The sequence below is a fragment of the Doryrhamphus excisus genome, chromosome 1, assembly GCF_030265055.1.
Source record: "Doryrhamphus excisus isolate RoL2022-K1 chromosome 1, RoL_Dexc_1.0, whole genome shotgun sequence".
Taxonomy (NCBI): Eukaryota; Metazoa; Chordata; class Actinopteri; order Syngnathiformes; family Syngnathidae; genus Doryrhamphus; species Doryrhamphus excisus.
In genome coordinates, this window is record NC_080466.1 from 40,758,568 (window position 1) to 40,780,202 (window position 21,635).

Below are 21,635 nucleotides of genomic sequence, written 5' to 3' on the forward strand. Positions count from 1 at the left end.
TGCCATAAATTACTACTTTTATTTACTTTTTTTTTAATTTACCTTTATCTTTTATTTACCTTTTTAAAGGACTAGGTTTCATTAATATTTATATATTCTATGTCCTTGCATGCACTCCGTCATTGAAAATATGGTCTCCATGTCCATGTATGTACTCCCTTTTTTCATTCTTTTGTTGCTAACCAAAAAGAATAACAAAAATCGCCACAGGGGTGCGTCCTCTCCCCTAGTTTTAAGTTTGATATAATGTTTAAGACTTAGTTGTTTATGTGCTGCATTAACTTGCTGTGGTTGTGTTGTATTTTTGTTTTATTGCACCACGAGCAAGTATGTTGTTCTGTTTATAGACAGACCCCAATGTGGCCCACGAGTCATTAAATTTGCCCACCCATGGTCTAAGGTCTCATCCTGGTACCCAATAGAAGCCAGAGCACAAGTGTGGCCCTCCAAAGTGGATATCTGTCCTTCTACTATGTTATGCAATGAAAAACAACTGATAAACACTTATTTAACAAGCATTTATTTAAAAAAAAAAAAAAAAGTGTGTTGGAATATAAAAAAAGATTTTTAGATGGCCACAGTAGCTGAGATGATCCTTACATCATCAACAGGTCGATCTTGACCACTGGTTTCCACCAACCCGATCCGGTTCAGCACTCCTATGCCCTGATGAACTCTTCCAAAGATGCTGTGCTTTCCGTCCAACCACTGAGTAGGTCTGAGGGTGAGGAAGAACTGGCTGCCATTCGTATCCGGTCCTGCATTTGCCATAGCTATGATGCCAGCACCTAACACATCAATTGAATGTTGAATTGACTTCTCTTGTTGTTTTGAATTAATTGCCTGTTTTGGTGTTTCAGCAAAACTTACCCGTGAATTTGAGCTCTGGGTGCAGCTCATCTTCAAACTGCTTTCCAAATATTGAGGCACCACCCCGACCTGGAAAACGGAGACCAATAAAACTGTGCATGAAGCAAGAATAATTTAAAATCTCAGTACACAATTAAGATATTCTTAGATGAAGGAGATAAACTAACCTGTTCCCGTGGGGTCACCACCCTGCACCATGAAGTTCTGTATTACCCTATGGAACTTTGTATTATTATAGTAGCCTCTTCGAGCCAGCTCTGCAAAGTTCTTGCAAGTTTTAGGTGCATGTCTCCAGTAGAGCTCCAATACAATAGTCCCCATCCTGCCGTGAAAAGAGGACATGAGTGTATTTTAGGCACTAAACTAAAAACTGAAATGACTTTAAAAGCCGAAATAAACAAAGAAAACTTTAGAAACGAATGTAATATACATGATATATTTGTAAATAAACATCATTTTGATTAATAACACAGCTAGCTAGCAACATAGCACATCACCAGACACTGCACTGCAAGCTAACAAGTTAGCATGAAGAGGTTAAATAAACACATACGTTGTCTCTAGAGCAACACTGGGTGGCTCCCAGGAATCCGGAGGAATTCCAGACATTATGTACAAAACACACAGTTCAATTTACCGAAAATATTACAATGAGATACACAAGAAGCACCGCGCGTTCAAACTGTTTTCGATGTTTCCGCTTTCGTTATTGTGATGTCACTTCCGTTGTATGTTGTGTGGGAAGAGTGGAGTTGCTGCCCCCTGCTGGACAAGATGGCTTACAGCGCAAAAAATGCGATAAGAAGTGAACAAAAAGGCCACTTTAGTTTTAATCGAAAGGTAAATTAAAGACAAACAAGTAGTGAAGACTGCGGCTGCTTTTGCTTGGCCTGAAACAGATGCGGCGTTGGAAGAGTCACGTGACTAATCAGATGAGGAAGGCTAATCCAATTAGCAGGGAAGCAGCGTGCTTGTTAGGACTCCTAAGCTTCAAGCAGGGTCAGGATATTTGTGTGTGCAGGCTTCAAGCAGAAGAGGGTAAATAAGAGAGGTGAGTCACACATATTTTACCCCGGAAACAAGTAGAATTGAATGTAGCATTGTTATTTTTATTCTGCTGTACATATATAAAAAAAACAAGCAAACAAACACATCATTCATAGGAGAAAATGTTAATCAAAGATCCTCAATTTGTGGGCTACTGTTTTTAGTGACTTACTGGAAATATGTGAACCTACTGCAAAAATACAAGTCAAAGATCTTCAATATGAAGGGAGCGCTCTTCCTTTTTCAAGGACCTACAGTACTGCAAAATTGCTCTTCAAAGATCCTCTATATAACAGGAGGGCTCTCCAGTTTTTTAGGACCTACTGCAAAAATGTTTGTCAAAGATCTTCTATATGATAGGAGCGCTCTGCGGCTTTTAAGGACCTTCTTCCAAAATGGCCATCAAAGATCCTCTATATGACAGGAGCACTCTGCAGTTTTTAAGGACCTACTGCAAAACTACAAGTCAAAGATCTTCTATATGATGACAGTTCTCTGCAGCTTTTAAGGAGCTGCTGCAAATATGCTTGTCAAAGATCCTCTATATAACAGGATCACTCTATAGTTTTTAAGGACCCACAGTACTGCAACCTCAACTCTGACCTACTGAAAAAAAATGCTCATCAAAGATTGTCTATATAGACAGGAGCACTCTGCAGCTTTTAAGGACCTACTGAAAAAAAAGTTATCATCAAAGATTGTCTCAATAGACAGGAGCACTCTGTAGTTTTTAGGACCGACTGAAAAAAAATGCTCATCAAAGATTGTCTATATAGACAGGAGCACTCTGCAGTTTTTAAGGACATACTGAAAAAACGAATTCTTATCAAAGATTGTCTATATAGATAGGAGCACCTGCAGTTTTTAAGGACCGACTGAAAAAAATGCTCATCAAAGATTGTCTATATAGACAGGAGAACTCGGCAGTTTTTAAGGACCTACTGAAAAAATGCTTATCAAAGATTGTCTATATAGACAGGACGCCTTTGCAGTTTTTAAGGACCTACTGAAAAAATGCTTATCAAAGATTGTCTAAATAGACAGGAGCACTCTGCATAAAACCATTGACGAACAATGACAGCGCTCTGATGTGTTTTTTGGAATCTCCTAAGTTATGACTGGAACTTGTGGGCCGGTTCTTATAACGGCTCGTGGGCCGCCACTTGCATAACCCCGATACGGCGTGTTGCATCACATCGTAACGTTTCTCCGTCTCCTCTTAAAGTGCTCCATCATGGCCATTGTCAAAATTCACGCCCGAGAGATCTTCGACTCCCGTGGGAACCCCACAGTGGAGGTTGACCTGTGCACCGCTCAAGGTAAGCCTGCAAGTTATCCTTTCAGACCAACGTCATCGCTCCTGTCTTCTTTTCTTCTTTGGTTTCTTCTCAGGCCTGTTCAGGGCGGCTGTGCCAAGCGGGGCATCCACCGGCGTCTACGAAGCCTTGGAACTGCGGGACAATGACAAATCTCGTTTTCTTGGCAAAGGTTTGTGTTAAGTTTATTCCCGTAGTTTCATGTTCGTGTTTGATGTCTGTGAACTTTGTTGCTACAGGCGTCTCCCAGGCTGTAGAGCACATCAACTCATCTATTGCACCAGCGCTGGTTGGACAAGTAGGAAAATAACCAATCAATGGGAAGTTTTTCCTCATACTGTATCGTGCTCCCATCCATGAGTCACTACCGTCTGTTTCAGGACGTGTCCGTCATCGAGCAAGAGAGAATCGACCAGATGATGATTGACATGGACGGCACGGAGAACAAATGTAGGTGGCACATCGGCTCTGACACTAATGGGTCACATGGGGTCGCACTCAAACAGGACAGGCGTGTTAATCAAAAAAGTAAAAAAGAATAGTGGCGTTCTGTGTTAGCGTTGACAGCCCTACTAATAATTAGGCATGTCTGACGATTATTAGCGGTTAGCACACAGGGCTCACAGCTAGGAAACCAGGATTCAATTCCACCCTCGGCCATCTCTGTGTAGAGTTTGCATGTTCTTCCCGTGCATGCATAGGTTTTCTCCGGGGTTTTTCCTCCCACATTCCGTGACACGTGTAACCCAGAATGGAATGGGCAGTTTACGCATTTCCCGAATTTGGCCCCTGCGCCAGAGTTTGACACATGTGATATAGAGTTTGGACAGCTGACTAGTTTGGTGAAGTTTCATTGAGAAGTAGAGAGTTGTGTATCATCTGCGTAGCATTGGATGTTAATGGAGTGTTTTAATTTAATTTATATTTATAAAGGAAACATACAAAGGTTGAAGAGCACAGGTCTTGGCATGGAACCCTGTAGGATGCCATGAATGGCCTTCACATGTCTGGATTCTTTATTACTAATGGACACAAAGGGCAGATGTTAACATAATAAATTTGTATATGCTTATATGTGTGGCTGCACGGCGGACAAGTTGGTTTGCTCGCAGACCTCACAGCTAGGAGACCCGAGTTCAATTCCACCCTCGGCATGCTAGGTTAATTAGCGACTCCAAATTGTCCATAGGTATGAATGTGAGTATGAATGGTTGTTTGTCTGTGATTGGCTGGCGACCAGTCCAGGATGTACCCTGATGCTCACCCGAAGACAGCTGGGATAGGCTCCAGCACCCGCCACGCCACTTGTGAGGATAAGCAGTGATGAATGAATTATGATTATCGGCCCGATATCAGCATTAAATGCGATATCTGTATCAGATTTTTTCCCGATCATGAAAACCCATCCTTCCATTTCTATGCTGCTTATCCTCACTAGGGTCATGGGAATGCTGGAGCCTATCCCAGCTGACTTCGAGTATACATGATATATCTTTTTTTTTCTATATCCAACAGCCAAATTTGGTGCTAACGCCATTCTGGGCGTGTCACTGGCGGTTTGCAAAGCCGGCGCCGCAGAGAAAGGGGTCCCTCTGTATCGTCACATTGCTGACCTTGCAGGAAACCCCAAGGTCATCTTGCCCGTGCCGGTGAGACTTCAATTCCATGTTAATGCAATATTTCCTTAATATAGTGGCCACCGCCATATTCAAATGAATTAGTGTGGTGTGGTGTCGTAAATATGCTATACAGTATTTGAATATACTGCTCTACACAGCCTGCATTGCTCCATGCCTCCATCAGGCCTTCAACGTCATCAATGGCGGCTCCCATGCAGGCAACAAGCTTGCCATGCAGGAGTTCATGATCCTTCCAGTTGGCGCCAGCACCTTCAAGGAGGCCATGCGCATCGGCGCCGAAGTCTATCACAATCTGAAAAATGTCATCAAGAAGAAGTACGGCCAGGACGCCACCAATGTAGGCGATGAAGGCGGCTTTGCGCCCAACATCCTGGAGAACCAGGAAGGTAATTTGGTTTGGCTCCGTCTTACATCGTACCATGTTTCTTCACGGTTGAACGTTTGACACCGCAGCGCTGGAGCTGATCAAGGAAGCCATCGCCAAAGCGGGGTACACAGACGAGGTGGTGATCGGCATGGACGTGGCTGCGTCTGAATTCTGCAGGGAGGGAAAATACGACCTGGACTTCAAGTCTCCCGACGATCCTTCTCGCTACATCGCTCCAGAGGAGCTGGCCGAGCTCTACAAGAGCTTTGTTAAGGATTATCCAGGTTTACACGCTACACGCTACTCATCACCACACGGGAGAAACATGTGAAGGAACGTTAGCGTCATTCATGTCAGGCCTTTGCGGGCCATGGATGTTTTTTCATTGGTCCGTGGGGGACATTGTAAAAATATCATATTAACAAGACAACTAAAAAAACAACAGCAAAAATTTAAAAATTTTACAAGAATAAAGTGAAAATATTCAGAAAAAAAAGTAATCTAACAGGAAAATAACAGGAAAATTTTGTGTAGAAAAAAAGTTACACATAAAAAAGAAAGTGGGGTAGGGGGAGCTGAAATTTTACAGTAATAAAGTCAAAATATTAAGAGAAAACATCAGATTCTAAAGAGAAAAAAAGTCTAATTATTTGGGAATAAATCCCTCATAAAAAAGAAAGTGGGGTAGGGGGAGCTGAAATTTTACAGTAATAAAGTCAAAATATTAAGAAAAAACATCAGATTCTAAAGAGCAAAAAAGTCTAATTTTTTGGGAATAAATCCCTCATAATATAAAAAAGAAAGTGGGGTAGGGGGCGCTGAAATTTTACAGTAATAAAGTCAAAATATTAAGCGAAAACATCAGATTCTAAAGAGCAAAAAAGTCTATTTTTTGGGAATAAATCCCTCATAATATAAAAAAGAAAGTGGGGTAGGGGGAGCTGAAATTTTACAGTAATAAAGTCAAAATATTAAGAGAAAATGTCAGATTCTAAAGAGAAGAAAGTCTAATTTTTTGGGAATAAATCCCTCATAATATAAAAAAGAAAGTGGGGTAGGGGGCGCTGAAATTTTACAGTAATAAAGTCAAAATATTAAGAGAAAACATCAGATTCTAAAGAGCAAAAAAGTCTATTTTTTGGGAATAAATCCCTCATAATATAAAAAAGAAAGTGGGGTAGGGGGCGCTGAAATTTTACAGTAATAAAGTCAAAATATTAAGCGAAAACATCAGATTCTAAAGAGCAAAAAAGTCTATTTTTTGGGAATAAATCCCTCATAATATAAAAAAGAAAGTGGGGTAGGGGGAGCTGAAATTTTACAGTAATAAAGTCAAAATATTAAGAGAAAATGTCAGATTCTAAAGAGAAGAAAGTCTAATTTTTTGGGAATAAATCCCTCATAATATAAAAAAGAAAGTGGGGTAGGGGGCGCTGAAATTTTACAGTAATAAAGTCAAAATATTAAGAGAAAACATCAGATTCTAAAGAGCAAAAAAGTCTATTTTTTGGGAATAAATCCCTCATAATATAAAAAAGAAAGTGGGGTAGGGGGAGCTGAAATTTTACAGTAATAAAGTCAAAATATTAAGAGAAAATGTCAGATTCTAAAGAGAAGAAAGTCTAATTTTTTGGGAATAAATCCCTCATAATATAAAAAAGAAAGTGGGGTAGGGAGAGCTGAAATTTTACAGTAATAAAGTCAAAATATTAAGAGAAAACATCAGATTCTAAACAGCAAAAAAGTCTATTTTTTTGGGAATAAATCCCTCATAATATAAAAAAGAAAGTGGGGTAGGGGGAGCTGAAATTTTACAGTAATAAAGTCAAAATATTAGGAAAAAACATCAGATTCTGCAGAGAAAAAAAGTCAAATTTTTGGGGAATAAATCCCTCATAATATAAAAAAGAAAGTGGGGTAGGGGGCGCTGAAATTTTACAGTAATAAAGTCAAAATATTAAGAGAAAACATCAGATTCTAAAGACAAAAAAGTCATTTTTTGGGAATAAATCGCTCATAATATAAAAAAGAAAGTGGGGTAGGCGGAGCTGAAATTTTACAGTAATAAAGTCAAAATATTAAGAGAAAACATCAGATTCTAAAGAGAAAAAAAAGTCTAATTTTTTGGGAATAAATTCCTCATAATATAAAAAAGAAAGTGGGGTACGGGGAGCTGAAATTTTACAGTAATAAAGTCAAAATATTAAAATAAAACGTCAGATTCTAAAGAAAATAAAATCTAATTTTTTGAAAATAAATCCCTCATAATATAAGGAAAAATAATGTAATTTTAGTAGCATGGAGTTGAGAAGCACTGGTATAGAGATACCTGCAGTACCAGTACAGTTTAGATATAGTCAACACCAACAAGTTGTTTGGCGCCCTCTGTTGGTTTGCAAGTGTAAATCCCCAGACCCAGACTCCTCTTTTTTCAGGGAAGAGCAAGGAAATTTATGATATTATCTCATTAGATTATTGTAATGATTTTCAGGTCAGTCTTTTTAAGTGGTTTATAGATTTTGCTCTGAATGCTCCATGGCACACTTCCTCTTTAAACTCCTCCTTCGGCTTTACAGATGCCATGTCTGTCACGTGTGCGTCTGACAAACCGATAATACCGTCTTGTAGTCTCTGAATGTGGTAACACTTGTACAAAACGTTACAGATATTAAAGAAACTGGCAGGCATATTCAGCTCGTTCTCAGATTGTGTTGTGATGCGCAGTGGTGTCCATCGAGGACCCCTTCGACCAGGACGACTGGGCGGCGTGGAGCGACTTCACTGCCACCACAGACATCCAGGTGGTCGGAGACGACCTCACTGTGACCAACCCGACTCGTATCTGCAAAGCTGTGGAAGAGAAGGCCTGCAACTGTCTGCTGCTCAAAGTCAACCAGATCGGCACCGTTACCGAATCCATGCGAGCGTGAGTCCGCCTCTTTGTTCCTGAAGACACACTGCATGCAGAAGCAACACATGATCTTGTTCCTGGGCTTCCAGGTGCAAGATGGCGCAGGAGAGCGGCTGGGGAGTGATGGTGAGCCACCGTTCTGGAGAAACAGAAGACACCTTCATTGCGGATTTGGTGGTTGGTTTGTGCACTGGACAGGTAACCTCAACACAGCGTCAAATAGGCTGCACACGTGCCCAGTGGTGCCACACTATGATGATAACCTCAACGCTTTGATTGCACACTTTCAGATCAAGACTGGTGCACCTTGTCGCTCGGAGCGTCTGGCCAAATACAACCAGATTCTCAGGTGAGTCCCTTTTCACGACCAGTTTAGCCAAAGGAGTCCAAAGGAGTCAGTGCCTTGCCAGACAGTTTACCTTGTAGGGGAGTAGAATCAATGGCGGACAGGAAGTGGGTTCAGGGCTATGAGGGTCGCGGGGGTGCTGGAGCCTATCCCAGCTATCTTCAAGCGAGAGGTGGAGTACACCCTGGACTAGTGGCCAGCCAATCACAGGGCACATGTAGGCAAACAACCATTCACACTCACATTCATACCTATGGACAATTTGGAGTTGGCAGTTAACCTAGCATGTTTTTGGAATGTGGGAGGAAACCGGAGTACCCGGAGAAAACCCACGCATGCACGGGGAGAACATGCAAACTCCACACAGAGATGGCCGAGGGTGGAATTGAACCCTGATCTCCTAGCTGTGAGGTCTGCGCGCTAACCACTCGACTGCCGTGCTGTCCAGATGTTTTTTTTGTAAAAAAAAAAAAAAAAAATCAATAACATTTTTTTTTAAATCAATCTGCGTGCTGCCCGTGTTATTGTTATGATGATTATTATTATTATTATTATTATTGTGCCTGTTGTGAGATCATTAACATTTGCAATAATCTCTACTGGTGGTCTCACCGAACAATTACTGACACCTCCTGACCAATGTCACAGGTTGATGGCTTACACTGTATTTGTAGTTTAGTTCATCTATCCATTTATGTACTTCAAAATGTTACATTCGGGCAAAAAATAAGCAAAATTTGCTTAAATATCACAAAGCATTTGAACCGCAATGGAGTGACAGACGACCGTATCGATAGCCATGACTACTGCTTCGCAAAAGGCTGGACTGCATTGTGTTTATTTACCGAGTATAGTCATGTGACACAACAAACACTTCCTGTCCTTCACTTAATGTCTCCCGTGCAGGAACTCAGTGTATCTTTGTACAGTACCCAAAAATCAGGTTACCGACTTTACTGTGAGAAACTAACTTCCTGTTTTGGTCATACAGAATTGAAGAGGAGCTGGGAGACGAGGCTTGTTTTGCTGGCAAAAACTTCAGGCAGCCCCTGGCGGAGTAAATGTACTCCAGGTGACGCTTGAACTCATGTCGGTCTCATCAGTACATTCTAGCTAAAAGCATCTGGAAATAAACTGCATGGGTTTTTTATGTGAAGTCAATGATTAGTTATTTGTAGCTTGTAATTACAAGCATGGCTGCTTTGGAGATGTAGTCAATAAAAGACAATTGCTCAGTGAAAATGTTTCTTGGGATTATTTCAACATAAAATACATTTCAAGGAGTATTTAGTTATTATGATATGATTATTGGAAGCAAAATTGATTCTCCTGCAGATTTTTCAAAACGATACAAATAACTTTCTGCTTTTTAAGCAGCAGGGAAAAGGAGCGCTTGATTTGCTCATCTCGCCTTATTGGCGCCCATGCATCCATTTTTTTATGTCGCTTAATCGTCATTAGGGTGTCAGGGGTATGCTGGAGTCTAACCAAGCTGGCTTTGGATGCGAGGCCTTGGATCTGTCACCTCATTGGAGGATTTAAAAAATTATCAGAGGTAATTTTTTTAAGTATTTTTAATCCTAATTCCCTCATATTGCAGTAAAATATTGACAGTTAATCTTTAAAAGTACTTCAGCCTGAAATACAGTATGTATAGTATTAGTTTATTAATATTTTGGGTGGAATTTAAAGATTTAAACCCTTTAAAAATTGACATAACTCCGCACTTAAGTAAGAATATGCAAAACAAACATACTTTCTTTTTACATATACTGTCAGTAGCAATGTACCCCGACAGAAAACACAAGAAGGTGAAAAAGTAGAGCCATCTGGTGGACAAATGCCACGTTCAGTGGTAAAAATCCTCTTGCAAAATATGTGCATTTCATAATAATAATAATTATTTCCCCCAGGCTACATTTTTGGACACCCCTGTTGTGATGTGCTTTGATTAACAACGAGGACGTCACTAGGAGTGGAAGATATGCGATCTTAGCCCCAAGCGATGTGTCGAGGAAAATCTGGAACACAGACTTTATCAATGAATTGATTCTTTGAAGAGAATTTATCAGAGCTTCTCATCTGGCTCTCTTTTTCTTCCCAGGCTTTTATGAAAGACTCCCTGCCTTGCTTCTGCTATTCAAAAGTAACAAACTGGGCCGATAAACACATAATAATAAAAATAATATTGTATTTTACTTCTTTTGTAAACGTAGGTAAACATCACATTTATTAGAAATTGATATGGGAAAAAAGGCTGATAATGAAGTCCTCATCTAATAAACACTCCATCAGCTTCAGGAGCTTTAACTTCGCTTAACAGACAATTATTTATTTTTTGATAGTTTATTTGAATCTTACTTTGCACTGAACAGGAAGTCACTGTGAGACAAGCCATCTGGGTCCTAATGACCACCTAGCTTTATTTTAATGAAATAATAACAATTTGTATTATATTTTCACAGCATCCCACTTCCTGAGTTGTGTTAAGTACACTAACTGGTTTCTTAGAAACTTTTTAGAAGGGCTCAAGACACCCTAAAATAGATCTAGTGACGTCCATAGTTATTCATCTGCAGACTGGGGCGATACAGTATACACTTTACACGCATGCATCATAGAATACAATAGATTATATTAATGCATTATATAATAACGATTCACTACATGTCACTATAATGCAATGCGAGGGTGTATGCTGTTAAGATTGAGTTTATGTACACTTGACAAGTTTAAAGGCTGCGCTGTGGCTGCTGAGGTCATTGCACTGGAGAGAGAAAAAAAAAAACACTCCCTCCGCTACAGCGCCTCCATTTTGAATAGCCATGTAATAGGGGATTGGCATAGTTAGTGTGTGCGTGTGTGTGTATGTGTCGCCCGCTGAGCTGCGTAGTGTCAACAAGCCACAGCCAAACATCCCTCGACATGGACGACCTGTTCAGCCCTCGGAGGTAATCGCTTTGTTGTTTTTTCGCCTCCCTTTTGCGTGCATTTAATGGCCATGTTGTGTCTGCGAGGCGCCACTGTGCACGGAGCGTGTCAGTGGTCACGAAGTTGTGGCTAACAAGCTAGCCAAATAGCGAGCTAATGTCACCGATCTTGTTAGCAGGCTAGCTAGGTAGCACGGTTTTTTTATGTTTTAACGAAAACGGCACAAATAACAAATAACGGGTCGCATGTATGTGAAAAAAATATACATAGTGTGGCGTTTTGGTTTGCAGACGTGTTTAACGACTAAAACGCCATTTATGGTCGGAGTGTATTTACATATTGGTGGGTCGCCACAACCGCACGCACATACATATGACATGTCAAGTGCATGCGAACGTCGATGAGCACCATCGCCCACGCATAGGAGTGTTTTTGAGTTCACTGTCAGACTGTTTGAAAGCACGCTCTGTTCCTGTAATGTTGACTGCAAGAATTAAAGCCGTGTGATTGATTGACAGGCCTTCGAGTCCGCTGGCGTCGTATTTCACTGGCTTAATGTCAGGAAACATGGCGGGCCGCGGGCTTTGATTGGATGACACTTTGACGAGTGGGCGGGGCCTGGTGTTAATGAGATCACTGAAGAGATGAAGCAGAGATAATCAGCTGAGTGTGTGTGTGTGCGCGCGCGCGTGCATGTTTAATCGCCTGTTAATTCACAGCCCATCAAGGTTGCCTTGATTTCTGCTTGTTCTTAACCACTCTGACACTGTGATCATTTATCACTGCAATGCAAATTGAATTATTATCGTGCTTTTTTTTACATTTGTTATAGGAGCTTGAACAGCACTCAAGGCGAGATAAGAGTGGGGCCAAGTCACCAGGTACACACCCTGCTATAGCTGACAAACAAAATAATTAAATTTACATGTACTAAATGCTTCTTTTTTTACCATACAAAAGTGAAACACTCCTCTTTTCAAGTATTCACAATTTCATTGGAGGAATAATACCAAAGAAAGTAAACATGGCTATACTTTAGAGTAGTCTGTGTAAAGCTTCTACAGCAGTATGAATTTACTATGCACGGAAAATGAGACAATGCACAGCCATTGTTTTATATCTTGGCTGTATATGTTGCAAAACTGTCATGCAGCCCAGTTTCCAATAGGATGGGATCAAGCTCTGCTTAGAACCGCAGCTCCCCAGAGCTGGCAGCACTCATGCTTCATTTTAAAATATGTCCAAATTTCATTTGTCTCCCGAGAAGATGTACAGTAATAAATATGGTTGCTGACATTGTATTGACTTTTGTGATATACAGAATAGTAGAAAAAAATATTATACATATTTCAAGACTTTATAGCTGTTAGTTGTGTTATTAGGAATAACCCCCATTATTTTTGCATTGTATTTGTTTCTACTGTATGAAAAATCAGTCTGTGCAAGGCTCATATTTGACTAGATATTTCCAATTGTTCTGTGTTGCAAGGCAAAGCTTCCCGAGCTGCAGCCTCGGCCCGCACCTGCTTCCCACGCTCAGACGGACAGCGAGGAGCTGATGTGGACGCCCGGCGTCAATGACTGCGACCTTCTCATGTACCTGAGAGCGGCCAGGTCAGTGGCACTGACACTCGTATCGATTGATTCGCAACTTTGGCAATCTTAAGTGACTGCCTTGAAAAATGTCGACAGGTCATTGATTTATTTTCAGTCATGGCAGGGTTGGAGATTGTATTGATTTTTATTTTTTGTCTTTGGGCGCTACATAAAAGTTATAACAGTGGTCTATTTTATTTGCTCTTCTAGGAGCATGGCAGCCTTTGCGGGGATGTGCGATGGAGGATCCACGGAGGATGGATGTTTGGCAGCATCTCGGGATGACACCACCCTGAATGCTCTCAACATGGTAGAGAGCTCATCTTGTCTTCATTGTCGTCAACAGATTGCACCCAAATAAGAATGTCAGCTGCAATGCTAAGTCACTAATTGTCATTGTTTTCCCCCACACAGTTACATGCGAGTCATTACGACGCCGCAAAAGCTCTGCAGCGTCTGGTAAAGAAGCCTCTGCCCAAGCTTATTGAGAAGTGCTGGTCTGAGGATGATGTGGTAGGTTAATTACTGTCATTCATGTTGGACTGTTGGTGGAGCATTGCTTCAAATTGTATTGGAGAATTGACTTTGGATTATATCATTTTTTCCCAGAAACGCTTCATCAAAGGCCTCAGACAGTATGGAAAGAATTTTTTCCGGATTCGGAAAGACTTCCTACCGGGCAAAAAGACCGTAAGTGAACATTTTGCATCATGAGAATACCATAAAGCCAAAATACTGTTGTTCCAAAGCGGTATCTGTACCAACAGGGAGAGCTGATCACCTTTTATTACCACTGGAAAAAAACTCCAGAGGCCGCAGGGACGCGAGCTTACCGACAGCAACGCAGGCAGCCATCGTCTCGCAAGGCGAAGACTCGCTCCGCCGCAGCTCCAGTGAGCGCGCCGTCTCGAAATTACTCAGGTGAGCCCGTGTGTGCCATCATCTCTCATGCTAAGCTTGTGGACTTGGACTCTTAAGTCTTCATTTTCGTCTCCAGTTGACGCAAGTTCAGCCAGTGAAGAGGAGCTCGACAGTGAAGATAGCGAGCAGGAAGTGAAGAGCTGCAGCCACTGCGGTACAACACGTACGTATGACTTATATTTGGGAGAAGTGTGGTGGTTGTTAATTACATTTACAACATCCTAAGGCCGCTTTGGCTCGTCATATACAGGTTCAAAGGATTGGCACCAAGGAGGAAGATACAACCCATTGCTATGCACACCCTGCCGCACGTACGAAAACAAGCACGGCTGTCTGCCGGCAGCACCCAAGTCCTCAGGAGCGTCCTTCATGTTTAAGCCTGTCAAGGAGGAAGAGGAGGGGAACAGTAAACACGGCATGAGGACGCGGAGAAGCAGAGCACCTGTGAGCGTGACACTCCCACATCAGTGTTGGTGTTTTTTTAGCAGTAAAAAACCCTGAGAGAAACGCTTTGTCTTGCACATGCAGCAGTTGTCATCTTTAAGAAGCGGCCACCGGAGGCTCACAGGTTCCCCCACCAGAGAGGATCAGCAGGTCAACAGCCAGAATTCACAGAGTGGAACGAGAGGTTCCACCGCAGACAGTAAGAATGACTCCACCAAGAAGACTAACAAGGTAAACACCAACATGGCTACTGTGTTACTTGGGCGTGGCTTGAAATGTCAAAGTAGGAAGTAGGTTGGATGCAATGCTTGTAGAACATTCGGAAAGTATTTGCACTACCTAACCAAAGCAGCCAACATCAGTTTTTTCATGATAACACATTTTGCTGGACGATAATTGTCCCATAAATCATTGCTGGTAAATGATATTATTGTCAGCATTATTTTATATTATCATACCATTTTGTCAAGAATGCAATGATAATTTATGTGATAATAATGTGAGTACACAGCATAAAAATAAAACTTTAATTTCTCAAGAGTATTTAACATTGTAATTGGAATTTCAAGAGCTTTTAAATAAAATAAACAACAATGAATTAACCCCAAAATAATCCATTGGAAATCAAATGGACTCAAAACAGTAAAAAGAAAAAATACCCAAAAATTTAATAAAAAAAAAAAAAAAAAATTAAGACCACACAGGAAAATAAAAACAATCGAATAAATGGACTATCAAGTCTCTGTAAACAAAATTGCTCTTTATGAATGACTGACAGGAGGGTTCACTCACTCTGTTCATTCTGCTATAGAACCAACATGCCCAGGTATTGAGACCGGCGCACAGAGTGAACTCTCTTGCCAACCAGTTTGTATTTATAAATCATGTGGTTAATTGCTTTATTGATAATCCAAACGTTAAACTTCTGACATTTGATGTATGGCTCAATATTCTCCTCCCCAGAAAGTGAAAGAGGAGGCAGCCACACCAAAGACGATGAAACGGGTCAGGGAGAGTCCTCCTCAGGAGCCTGACGAGCCTGAGAAAGTCAAACCTAAAAGGCCAAAGACACAGGTGAGAAACAGGCGGCAAAAGCAGGTGTGTTATCACAAACTAGTCGGCGCAGGAGCGATGTCACAAAGTCACTCATCAATTCTGCGTCTGCTTCCAGGATCCGCAGGACTCTCGCTCGGAGTTGGAGGCCGAGGTGGAGGAGGAGAGCTCCTCAGAAAGCCGCAGCGCTCAGGACGACGGCAGCAGCGACACCAAAGACATTGATCAGGACAACCGCAGCTCCTCCCCCAGCATTCCCAGCCCTCAGCAGGGCAACGAGAGCGACTCCGACTCGTCTGCCCAACCGAGCGCTGTCCCGGCAGAGCCTGCTGCCCAGCCGGCTGCCCAGGCTGACCCAGCGCCCCTGCAGGTGCCCCCCTCTCAAGGTGCAGCTGTTATTCCGCCGCAAAGCACCCTCTCTGCTGGCACTGCTCCGAGCCCATCTCCTCCATCTCAAGACCCCAATGAGGCACCATCTGGGGAGTCCACTGCCAGTTCAGGGCCAGGCAGCCGCCCGGCTCCCAGCCCTCATTCTCTCTCCGGTGCACCACCTCTACCGCCAGTGGAATCTTCTCTTTCTTCAGCATTTCAGGTGCCACCCGCTCTCAACTCCTCGCAGCCGCCGCCCACCCAGCGACCCCCACCCTTCTTTAGGGAGTCGCAGCCCCAAATCAAGCCCCCTCCCACCACTCCGATTCCACCCTCCCACAAACACACCAGTCCACACCAGTCCGCTCCACCCTTCCCCCAGATGCCCTCCAACCTTCCCCCTCCACCTGCTCTCAAGCCCCTCAACTCTCTCCCCAACCAGCATCCTCCAGGCGCACCCCCTCCTCCTCTCCAGCTCATGCCACAGCCGCCGCCCGTGCAGCCGCTTTCCGGCCAGCCGCTTTCCGGCCAGCCGCTTTCCGGCCAGCTTCCTGTCATTTCTCAGATGCAGGCTCATGCTGGAAAGAGCACGAGCAGCCCTCATTCATGCGGCGCCCCCTCGCAGCCCCTCGCCTCTGCTGCTTCGTCCTCTGTCGGCCCCGTCCCGAGCCTGCAGCCTTCCTCCTTCCCGCCTGTTCCGCTCAGACCGACTCCGAGCACCACAGTGGCAGCGCCACAAGTTCAGATCAAAGAGGAGCCGCTGGATGACATGGAGGAAGCCGAGAGCCCGCAGTCTCCACCTCGTAGTCCTTCGCCTGAACCGACTGTCATCAACATGGCGAGCCACGCCAGCCAGTCGGCACGGTGCGTCTCCAGTTTGTCTCATACAGCACAAACAATGTAGCTGAACCATGGATAAACAAATGATTGTTTGCTCAGTATATTTGTGTAGCACTTGTGCTAAACTCCTGACTAGAATGTGGAAACACGGAAGCACAATGTGCAGCTTCCGTTTATCCTCTCAACACAGCATCCAGTACATGAGATCTAACAGAAGAATACAATAGAATCACGTATGCAGACTCATCTATTTGGGGTCATTAATGGTATAGTTGTTCACATAGCTGACTTTTGTGCAGCTGCAACGGGATCTGTTGCTTGTAGAATGCAATGACAGAAACGTTGATGCACCGAATACTAAAGTGTCACATAAATTGTGCATCAAAAGTGCCAAAAGCATCAATCCTAATGAATGCACTCCTGCCGTTCACGTCAGATTCATCAAGCATCTGGATCGCGGCTACAACTCCTGCGCTCGTACCGACCTCTTCTTCACGCCGCTTTCCTCCTCCAAGCTGGCCAAGAAAAGGGAGGAGGCCATAGAGAAGTCTCGCAGAGAGGCGGAACTCAGCGCTCGGCAAGAACGTGAACGGGAGAAGGAGCGCGAACGAGAGAGGGAGGCAGACAGAAACGCAGTAAGTGAGAGAGTCTTTGTGGTCCCTGATGATAGTATTTTTCAACCGTTATAGCTCAGAGTTAATCCACTTTAATCTATTTAATCTACTTACACATACACTGTAACGCTGCACTCCAATGTGATGGATGCCATACATCACACACAACACGTTAGCACACTAGCATAGCTAACAAGCAACAAAGGCGTTATCTTACAATTTTTTTGTTTCCAGAGAGGATCCAGTTCCTCCCATGACGGCCGCATGAGCGAGGCCCAGATGGCCGCTCATGGACGCTCCGTGTTTGAGCAGCCGCCCACCACCGTCGCTGCCGTGCCGCCCTACATCGGCCCTGATACCCCTGCTCTACGCACGCTGAGCGAATACGCCCGACCGCATGTCATGTCGCCCACCAACCGCAACCACCCGTTCTACGTGTCCCTGAGTCCCGGGGACCCCTTGCTGGCCTACCACATGCCTGGCCTGTACAGCGCCGAGCCCAGCTTGAGAGAGCGCGAGCTGAGGAACCTCCGCGAGAGGGAGCTCCGCGAGAGGATGAAGCCTGGCTTTGAAGTGAAACCTCCTGACCTGGAAACCTTACATCCATCGGCCAACCCCATGGAGCACTTCGCCAGGCACGGGGCTCTGGCTCTGCCCCACATACCCGGACCCCCTCATCACTTTGCGCCCTTTCATCCCGGGCTCAACCATCTGGAGCGGGAGAGGATGGTTCTGGCTGGGACTCAGCTGCGTCCGGAGCTGAGCTACGCCGAGCGTCTGACCGCGGAGAGGCTCCACGCCGAGAGGATGGCCTCCGTGGCCCCCGACCCTGCTGCCAGGCTTCAGATGCTCAACGTGACGCCGCATCATCACCAACACTCGCATATCCACTCACACCTCCACCTCCACCAACAAGACCCCCTCGGTCAAGGTGAGGTTATTAATTATTAATAAGTCGTTCATCAGGTGGCCTGTATCTCATGTTTCTTCACACAGGTTCAAGCCCTCATCCTCTGGTGGACCCGTTGGCACCTGGACCACGTTTGGCCCGTTTCCCTTTTCCTGGAGGCCCCATCCCAAACTCTTTGCTCACTGATCTTCCACATGACCATGAGATGCTGCGTCACCCTTTGTTTGGTAGGTTCCTGGAAATTCACGCCTACCAATGAAGTCGCGGGTTAGCGAACGTGATGTGGGTTTTGACTTTTGGATTATTCTGAGACTTTCTTTTAGAAAATGTCTTTGTTATCATTAAGAACTTGTGAGGAATGATTGCACTAAAGCAAGGGCATCCAGACTGTTTCCACTGAGGGCAGCATACATCAAACCAGTGTAGGTCAATATCTGATATTAAAAATAGCTTTGATAACCAATAATTAAAAAAAAAAAAAAGACAAAAGTGCAAAAAGTTTGGCCGAGAGTTCCGTGGCGTCATGCTGGCTGCCAGGCGCGTGTGCCCGAATACAGTGCATCTTGCTGGGCCACAGCAGGTGGCTCCCTCTGCTCTATACTCTGGTTCTCCTGATAGTAGTGATGTGGGAGTAGTAATGCCATGATATTTCATTAGGACAAGTGAACAGGAGCAGCTGGTCAAATCCAAATGTGTTCCAGTCCTTCTTACCTCCAGGTGTGTACAAACTACAGTTCAATCAAAATTATTGGTTTTGCAAAGCAAGAAAGGTATCATTCATTTTCTACCGCAGAAAAGATACTGTGCATCGCTTTTTGTTTTTCTTGGCCTGCCTTTTCCAATTGTACCAAACTTGAGTGCGGAACAGAACACGATTTGGCGAGTATGAGCAAAATAGTTCAAGTCCATCAAGTTTCTGATACGTCTTTTTTTCTTTTTTTGCTGGCGTGCACTCCGATTTGCCTCAATTGCTTCAATTTCGCCCAATGAATATAATTTTTTGAAGAATTTATTTCCATCCTTAACTTAGAACACTTCATTATGGTCTTCGTAGGTGCTGCGTACCCTCGGGAGCTGCAGGGTCCGATTCCTCAGATGTCAGCCGCGCACCAGCTTCAGGCCATGCACGCTCAATCTGCAGAGCTGCAGAGGATGGCAATGGAGCAGCAGTGGCTGCATGGGCATCACCTGCATGGAGGCCCACTGCCCAGCCAGGAAGATTATTACAGGTGAGGTGTTTCACCGTGTTGAGGTTTCAATCCAGTAAATAACGTTTTTTTTATTTATTTTTTTATTAAATAGCCGTCTGAAGAAAGAAGGCGACAAGCCGTCGTGAGCTCCATGCGGTGCACCTGTACTTATCACAGAGTAAAATCCTGTACGTCTTTGTTTTGATACTGTATTTTACAACATATATGTGTATGGATATGTGCATTCCTCCTCCAGCACTTAACAGGACTGCTAAAGTCTGGCGAAGATGTTGACTTTCTACTTTTATGAGCCGTCTCACGCGTTCGTGTGAGATTTCAAAGTGATGGACTTTCACCAACTTGCTGTTTAACAGTTTCATATTATGCAGCCACGCAACTTTGCTACAACGCAGCGCTGGTAACCCGGAAGCAGACTTTGGCAAGACCTTAAATATATACCATTGTGTATAAATGATTTCCTTGTACAGAATGACATTTAAACCGCTGTTTGAATGAGTGTTAACGAACTAGCATGACTCAAACTAGAGTAGCAAGTGGCATCACGTCATGTTTAGACTTTGAAAAGATAATAGAGGTTGGTTTTACTCCTTAATTCTACTAAATGTTTGTCTAAATCCTAAAATTTTATATATCAAGATATCTTTTCACAGTACGACCTAAGCTTTATTCACTCCTACCTTTGAGCCTGTAAATATTAAATGTTGACCATATTCTATATGAATGAGTACTCTTAGCAGTAGATGTGACCCTTGGTTAATGCTGGAAACCTTAAGTTGTAACACGATATTATTATAATAATTATTACTATGATTCATTGAACATGATCTGTCCCCACAGCAAGAGTTTGTTATTTGATACAAATCAGAGAATTGGAGACAAACGGAATCTTTTCATTGATTTTGTGGAAAAAAAGAAACTGCCTTGAAATCTAATATTTATGTGACCTAATATAAAAATGTATCCATTGCATATTTATTTCAATAAATATTCCGCAGTGACACCTTGCTTCCTTTATTTTTGTGGAAACAAGCTGAGGTGAGTATTTAAGCGCTCCTATTGAGGAAAAATATGCTTTTGAATTAAAGGTAAATGTAAACTTAAATGTTCATTGATCCTTTCATTTGTTATTTATATGCATTTAAAATTGTTTATGCATATAGAACTATGCAGTTGTCTATCATAGCGATTCAGTGTTAGAGAGTCAGAGCATTGGAAAAACCCGTTTGGCTTTCTAATGACAGTTTTAACATTATTATAGTCCTGACGACATGAAATAACATGCCTTAAACTGCTATTATTCCTTGTTTACACCACATTGCAACTTTTACGCTGCAGGGACTCGAGACAGCCGCAAGCTTCATTTCTTATAAGCTTGCCAAAAATGTACCACTTCCACACGGGATCGGATAACGTTTTTATGTCAGACATAAATAAAATTAAATAAATAAATGCCTTTCAAGGCCATCACAAAAACCAATAGGCATGCAGCAAACTCTACACGTGCGTTATGTCACGTGGGGTTGCCAACACCCTATTGAGCCGACAAGCAACTCACTTTTTCCCATATTGTTGCAAGAATCAAAACTAGTCTGTAAAACCTGAATGCCAATCCATGCCACAGTGTTTGATTTTGATCACACCCTTATCAAACCTAACCTCTTTTCTTGCATCTTTGTTTCCACGATTTGCTAGCTGTCACTGGCGGCTGCTAGCTAGCTATTTGGCTAGCTAAAGTTACAGTACCCACCTAGCTTCTCGTCTTCAGAATGCAAATGAGACTTTTTACCACAGTGGCTTTTTGTTTTTAAAACAAGGAATGGGATTAGTTCAGAGCTCATTATCACTATCACGGTACGTACTTTCAAGTGTGAACAATTTAGCGCTCATTATGTCTTGTCCTCACTATATGTGTGGTTGTATCATAAACATACTAGCATCTTTCTGTATACCTCCGAATCTTTATTGACTTCCGTGTTCGGCACCCTGAGCATCATGGGAACTGTAGTTGTTACTGTGAACATAATCTACTGCAATGTATTTTACATTTGTCTTTACATAACCTTACATTAACATAAATGATTAGCGGTAGTAGCTACAACTGTTATCATTATTTTAATCTATAATTGTAGTTTTTGTAATAATGTCCAAGAGTTGCTAGCATCATGCTAAGGTCATGCATGCAAAGTTATAAAACATTTACAAATGTAGCTGCATTGTTTTGTGACTCAGTCCAATATAAAAGCCTGGTC

The 21,635-nt window shown here is 42.9% G+C and overlaps 3 protein-coding genes across 6 annotated transcripts; 2 read left to right on the forward strand and 1 right to left on the reverse strand.

Moving 5' to 3' along the window:
- Positions 1 to 534: 534 nt before the first annotated feature.
- On the reverse strand, positions 535 to 1,623 carry ppil1 (peptidylprolyl isomerase (cyclophilin)-like 1). The gene is made up of 4 exons (XM_058087718.1): positions 1,424 to 1,623; positions 1,038 to 1,192; positions 871 to 939; positions 535 to 788 (listed from the first exon to the last, which is right to left on the reverse strand). The coding sequence occupies exons 1-4, from the start codon at positions 1,477 to 1,479 to the stop codon at positions 568 to 570; spliced, it is 501 nt and encodes a 166-aa protein (XP_057943701.1). The 5' UTR covers positions 1,480 to 1,623; the 3' UTR covers positions 535 to 567.
- A 146-nt stretch (positions 1,624 to 1,769) lies between these two features.
- On the forward strand, positions 1,770 to 9,745 carry eno1b (enolase 1b, (alpha)). The gene is made up of 12 exons (XM_058087707.1): positions 1,770 to 1,921; positions 3,143 to 3,236; positions 3,310 to 3,405; positions 3,473 to 3,531; positions 3,614 to 3,683; positions 4,749 to 4,882; positions 5,037 to 5,259; positions 5,327 to 5,524; positions 7,965 to 8,166; positions 8,241 to 8,349; positions 8,442 to 8,500; positions 9,489 to 9,745. The coding sequence occupies exons 2-12, from the start codon at positions 3,152 to 3,154 to the stop codon at positions 9,556 to 9,558; spliced, it is 1,305 nt and encodes a 434-aa protein (XP_057943690.1). The 5' UTR covers positions 1,770 to 1,921; positions 3,143 to 3,151; the 3' UTR covers positions 9,559 to 9,745.
- Positions 9,746 to 11,300: 1,555 nt separating this feature from the next.
- rereb (arginine-glutamic acid dipeptide (RE) repeats b) lies at positions 11,301 to 20,384 on the forward strand. Of its 4 annotated transcripts, none has more exons than XM_058088274.1 (18): positions 11,301 to 11,448; positions 12,261 to 12,309; positions 12,918 to 13,042; positions 13,235 to 13,334; positions 13,439 to 13,537; positions 13,634 to 13,714; positions 13,792 to 13,945; positions 14,022 to 14,108; positions 14,196 to 14,389; positions 14,474 to 14,620; positions 15,353 to 15,487; positions 15,561 to 16,675; positions 17,088 to 17,286; positions 17,500 to 18,196; positions 18,262 to 18,402; positions 18,833 to 18,892; positions 19,230 to 19,404; positions 19,478 to 20,384. In XM_058088274.1, the coding sequence occupies exons 1-18, from the start codon at positions 11,366 to 11,368 to the stop codon at positions 19,509 to 19,511; spliced, it is 3,675 nt and encodes a 1,224-aa protein (XP_057944257.1). In that variant the 5' UTR covers positions 11,301 to 11,365; the 3' UTR covers positions 19,512 to 20,384. The 4 variants fall into 4 exon arrangements, with proteins under 4 accessions (XP_057944257.1, XP_057944264.1, XP_057944273.1 ...); XM_058088281.1 differs by having other exon boundaries at positions 15,353 to 15,463; XM_058088290.1 differs by lacking the exon at positions 18,833 to 18,892.
- Positions 20,385 to 21,635: the final 1,251 nt, after the last annotated feature.

Bases quoted from the DNA above. Each gene is read 5' to 3' on its own strand.
- ppil1 (XM_058087718.1), bottom strand. From the start codon at position 1,479: ATGTCTGGAATTCCTCCGGATTCCTGGGAGCCACCCAGTGTTGCTCTA. The intron at 1,193-1,423 runs GTATGTGTTTAT...TTTTCACGGCAG, and splicing joins AGTGTTGCTCTAGAGACAAC to GATGGGGACTATTGTATTGG. The intron at 940-1,037 runs GTTAGTTTATCT...TCCGTTTTCCAG, and splicing joins TGGTGACCCCACGGGAACAG to GTCGGGGTGGTGCCTCAATA.
- eno1b (XM_058087707.1), top strand. From the start codon at position 3,152: ATGGCCATTGTCAAAATTCACGCCCGAGAGATCTTCGACTCCCGTGGG. The intron at 3,406-3,472 runs GTTTGTGTTAAG...TTGTTGCTACAG, and splicing joins ATCTCGTTTTCTTGGCAAAG to GCGTCTCCCAGGCTGTAGAG. The intron at 4,883-5,036 runs GTGAGACTTCAA...TGCCTCCATCAG, and splicing joins AGGTCATCTTGCCCGTGCCG to GCCTTCAACGTCATCAATGG.
- rereb (XM_058088274.1), top strand. From the start codon at position 11,366: ATGTGTCGCCCGCTGAGCTGCGTAGTGTCAACAAGCCACAGCCAAACA. The intron at 13,538-13,633 runs GTAGGTTAATTA...ATTTTTTCCCAG, and splicing joins GCTGGTCTGAGGATGATGTG to AAACGCTTCATCAAAGGCCT. The intron at 19,405-19,477 runs GTGAGGTGTTTC...TTTATTAAATAG, and splicing joins AGCCAGGAAGATTATTACAG to CCGTCTGAAGAAAGAAGGCG.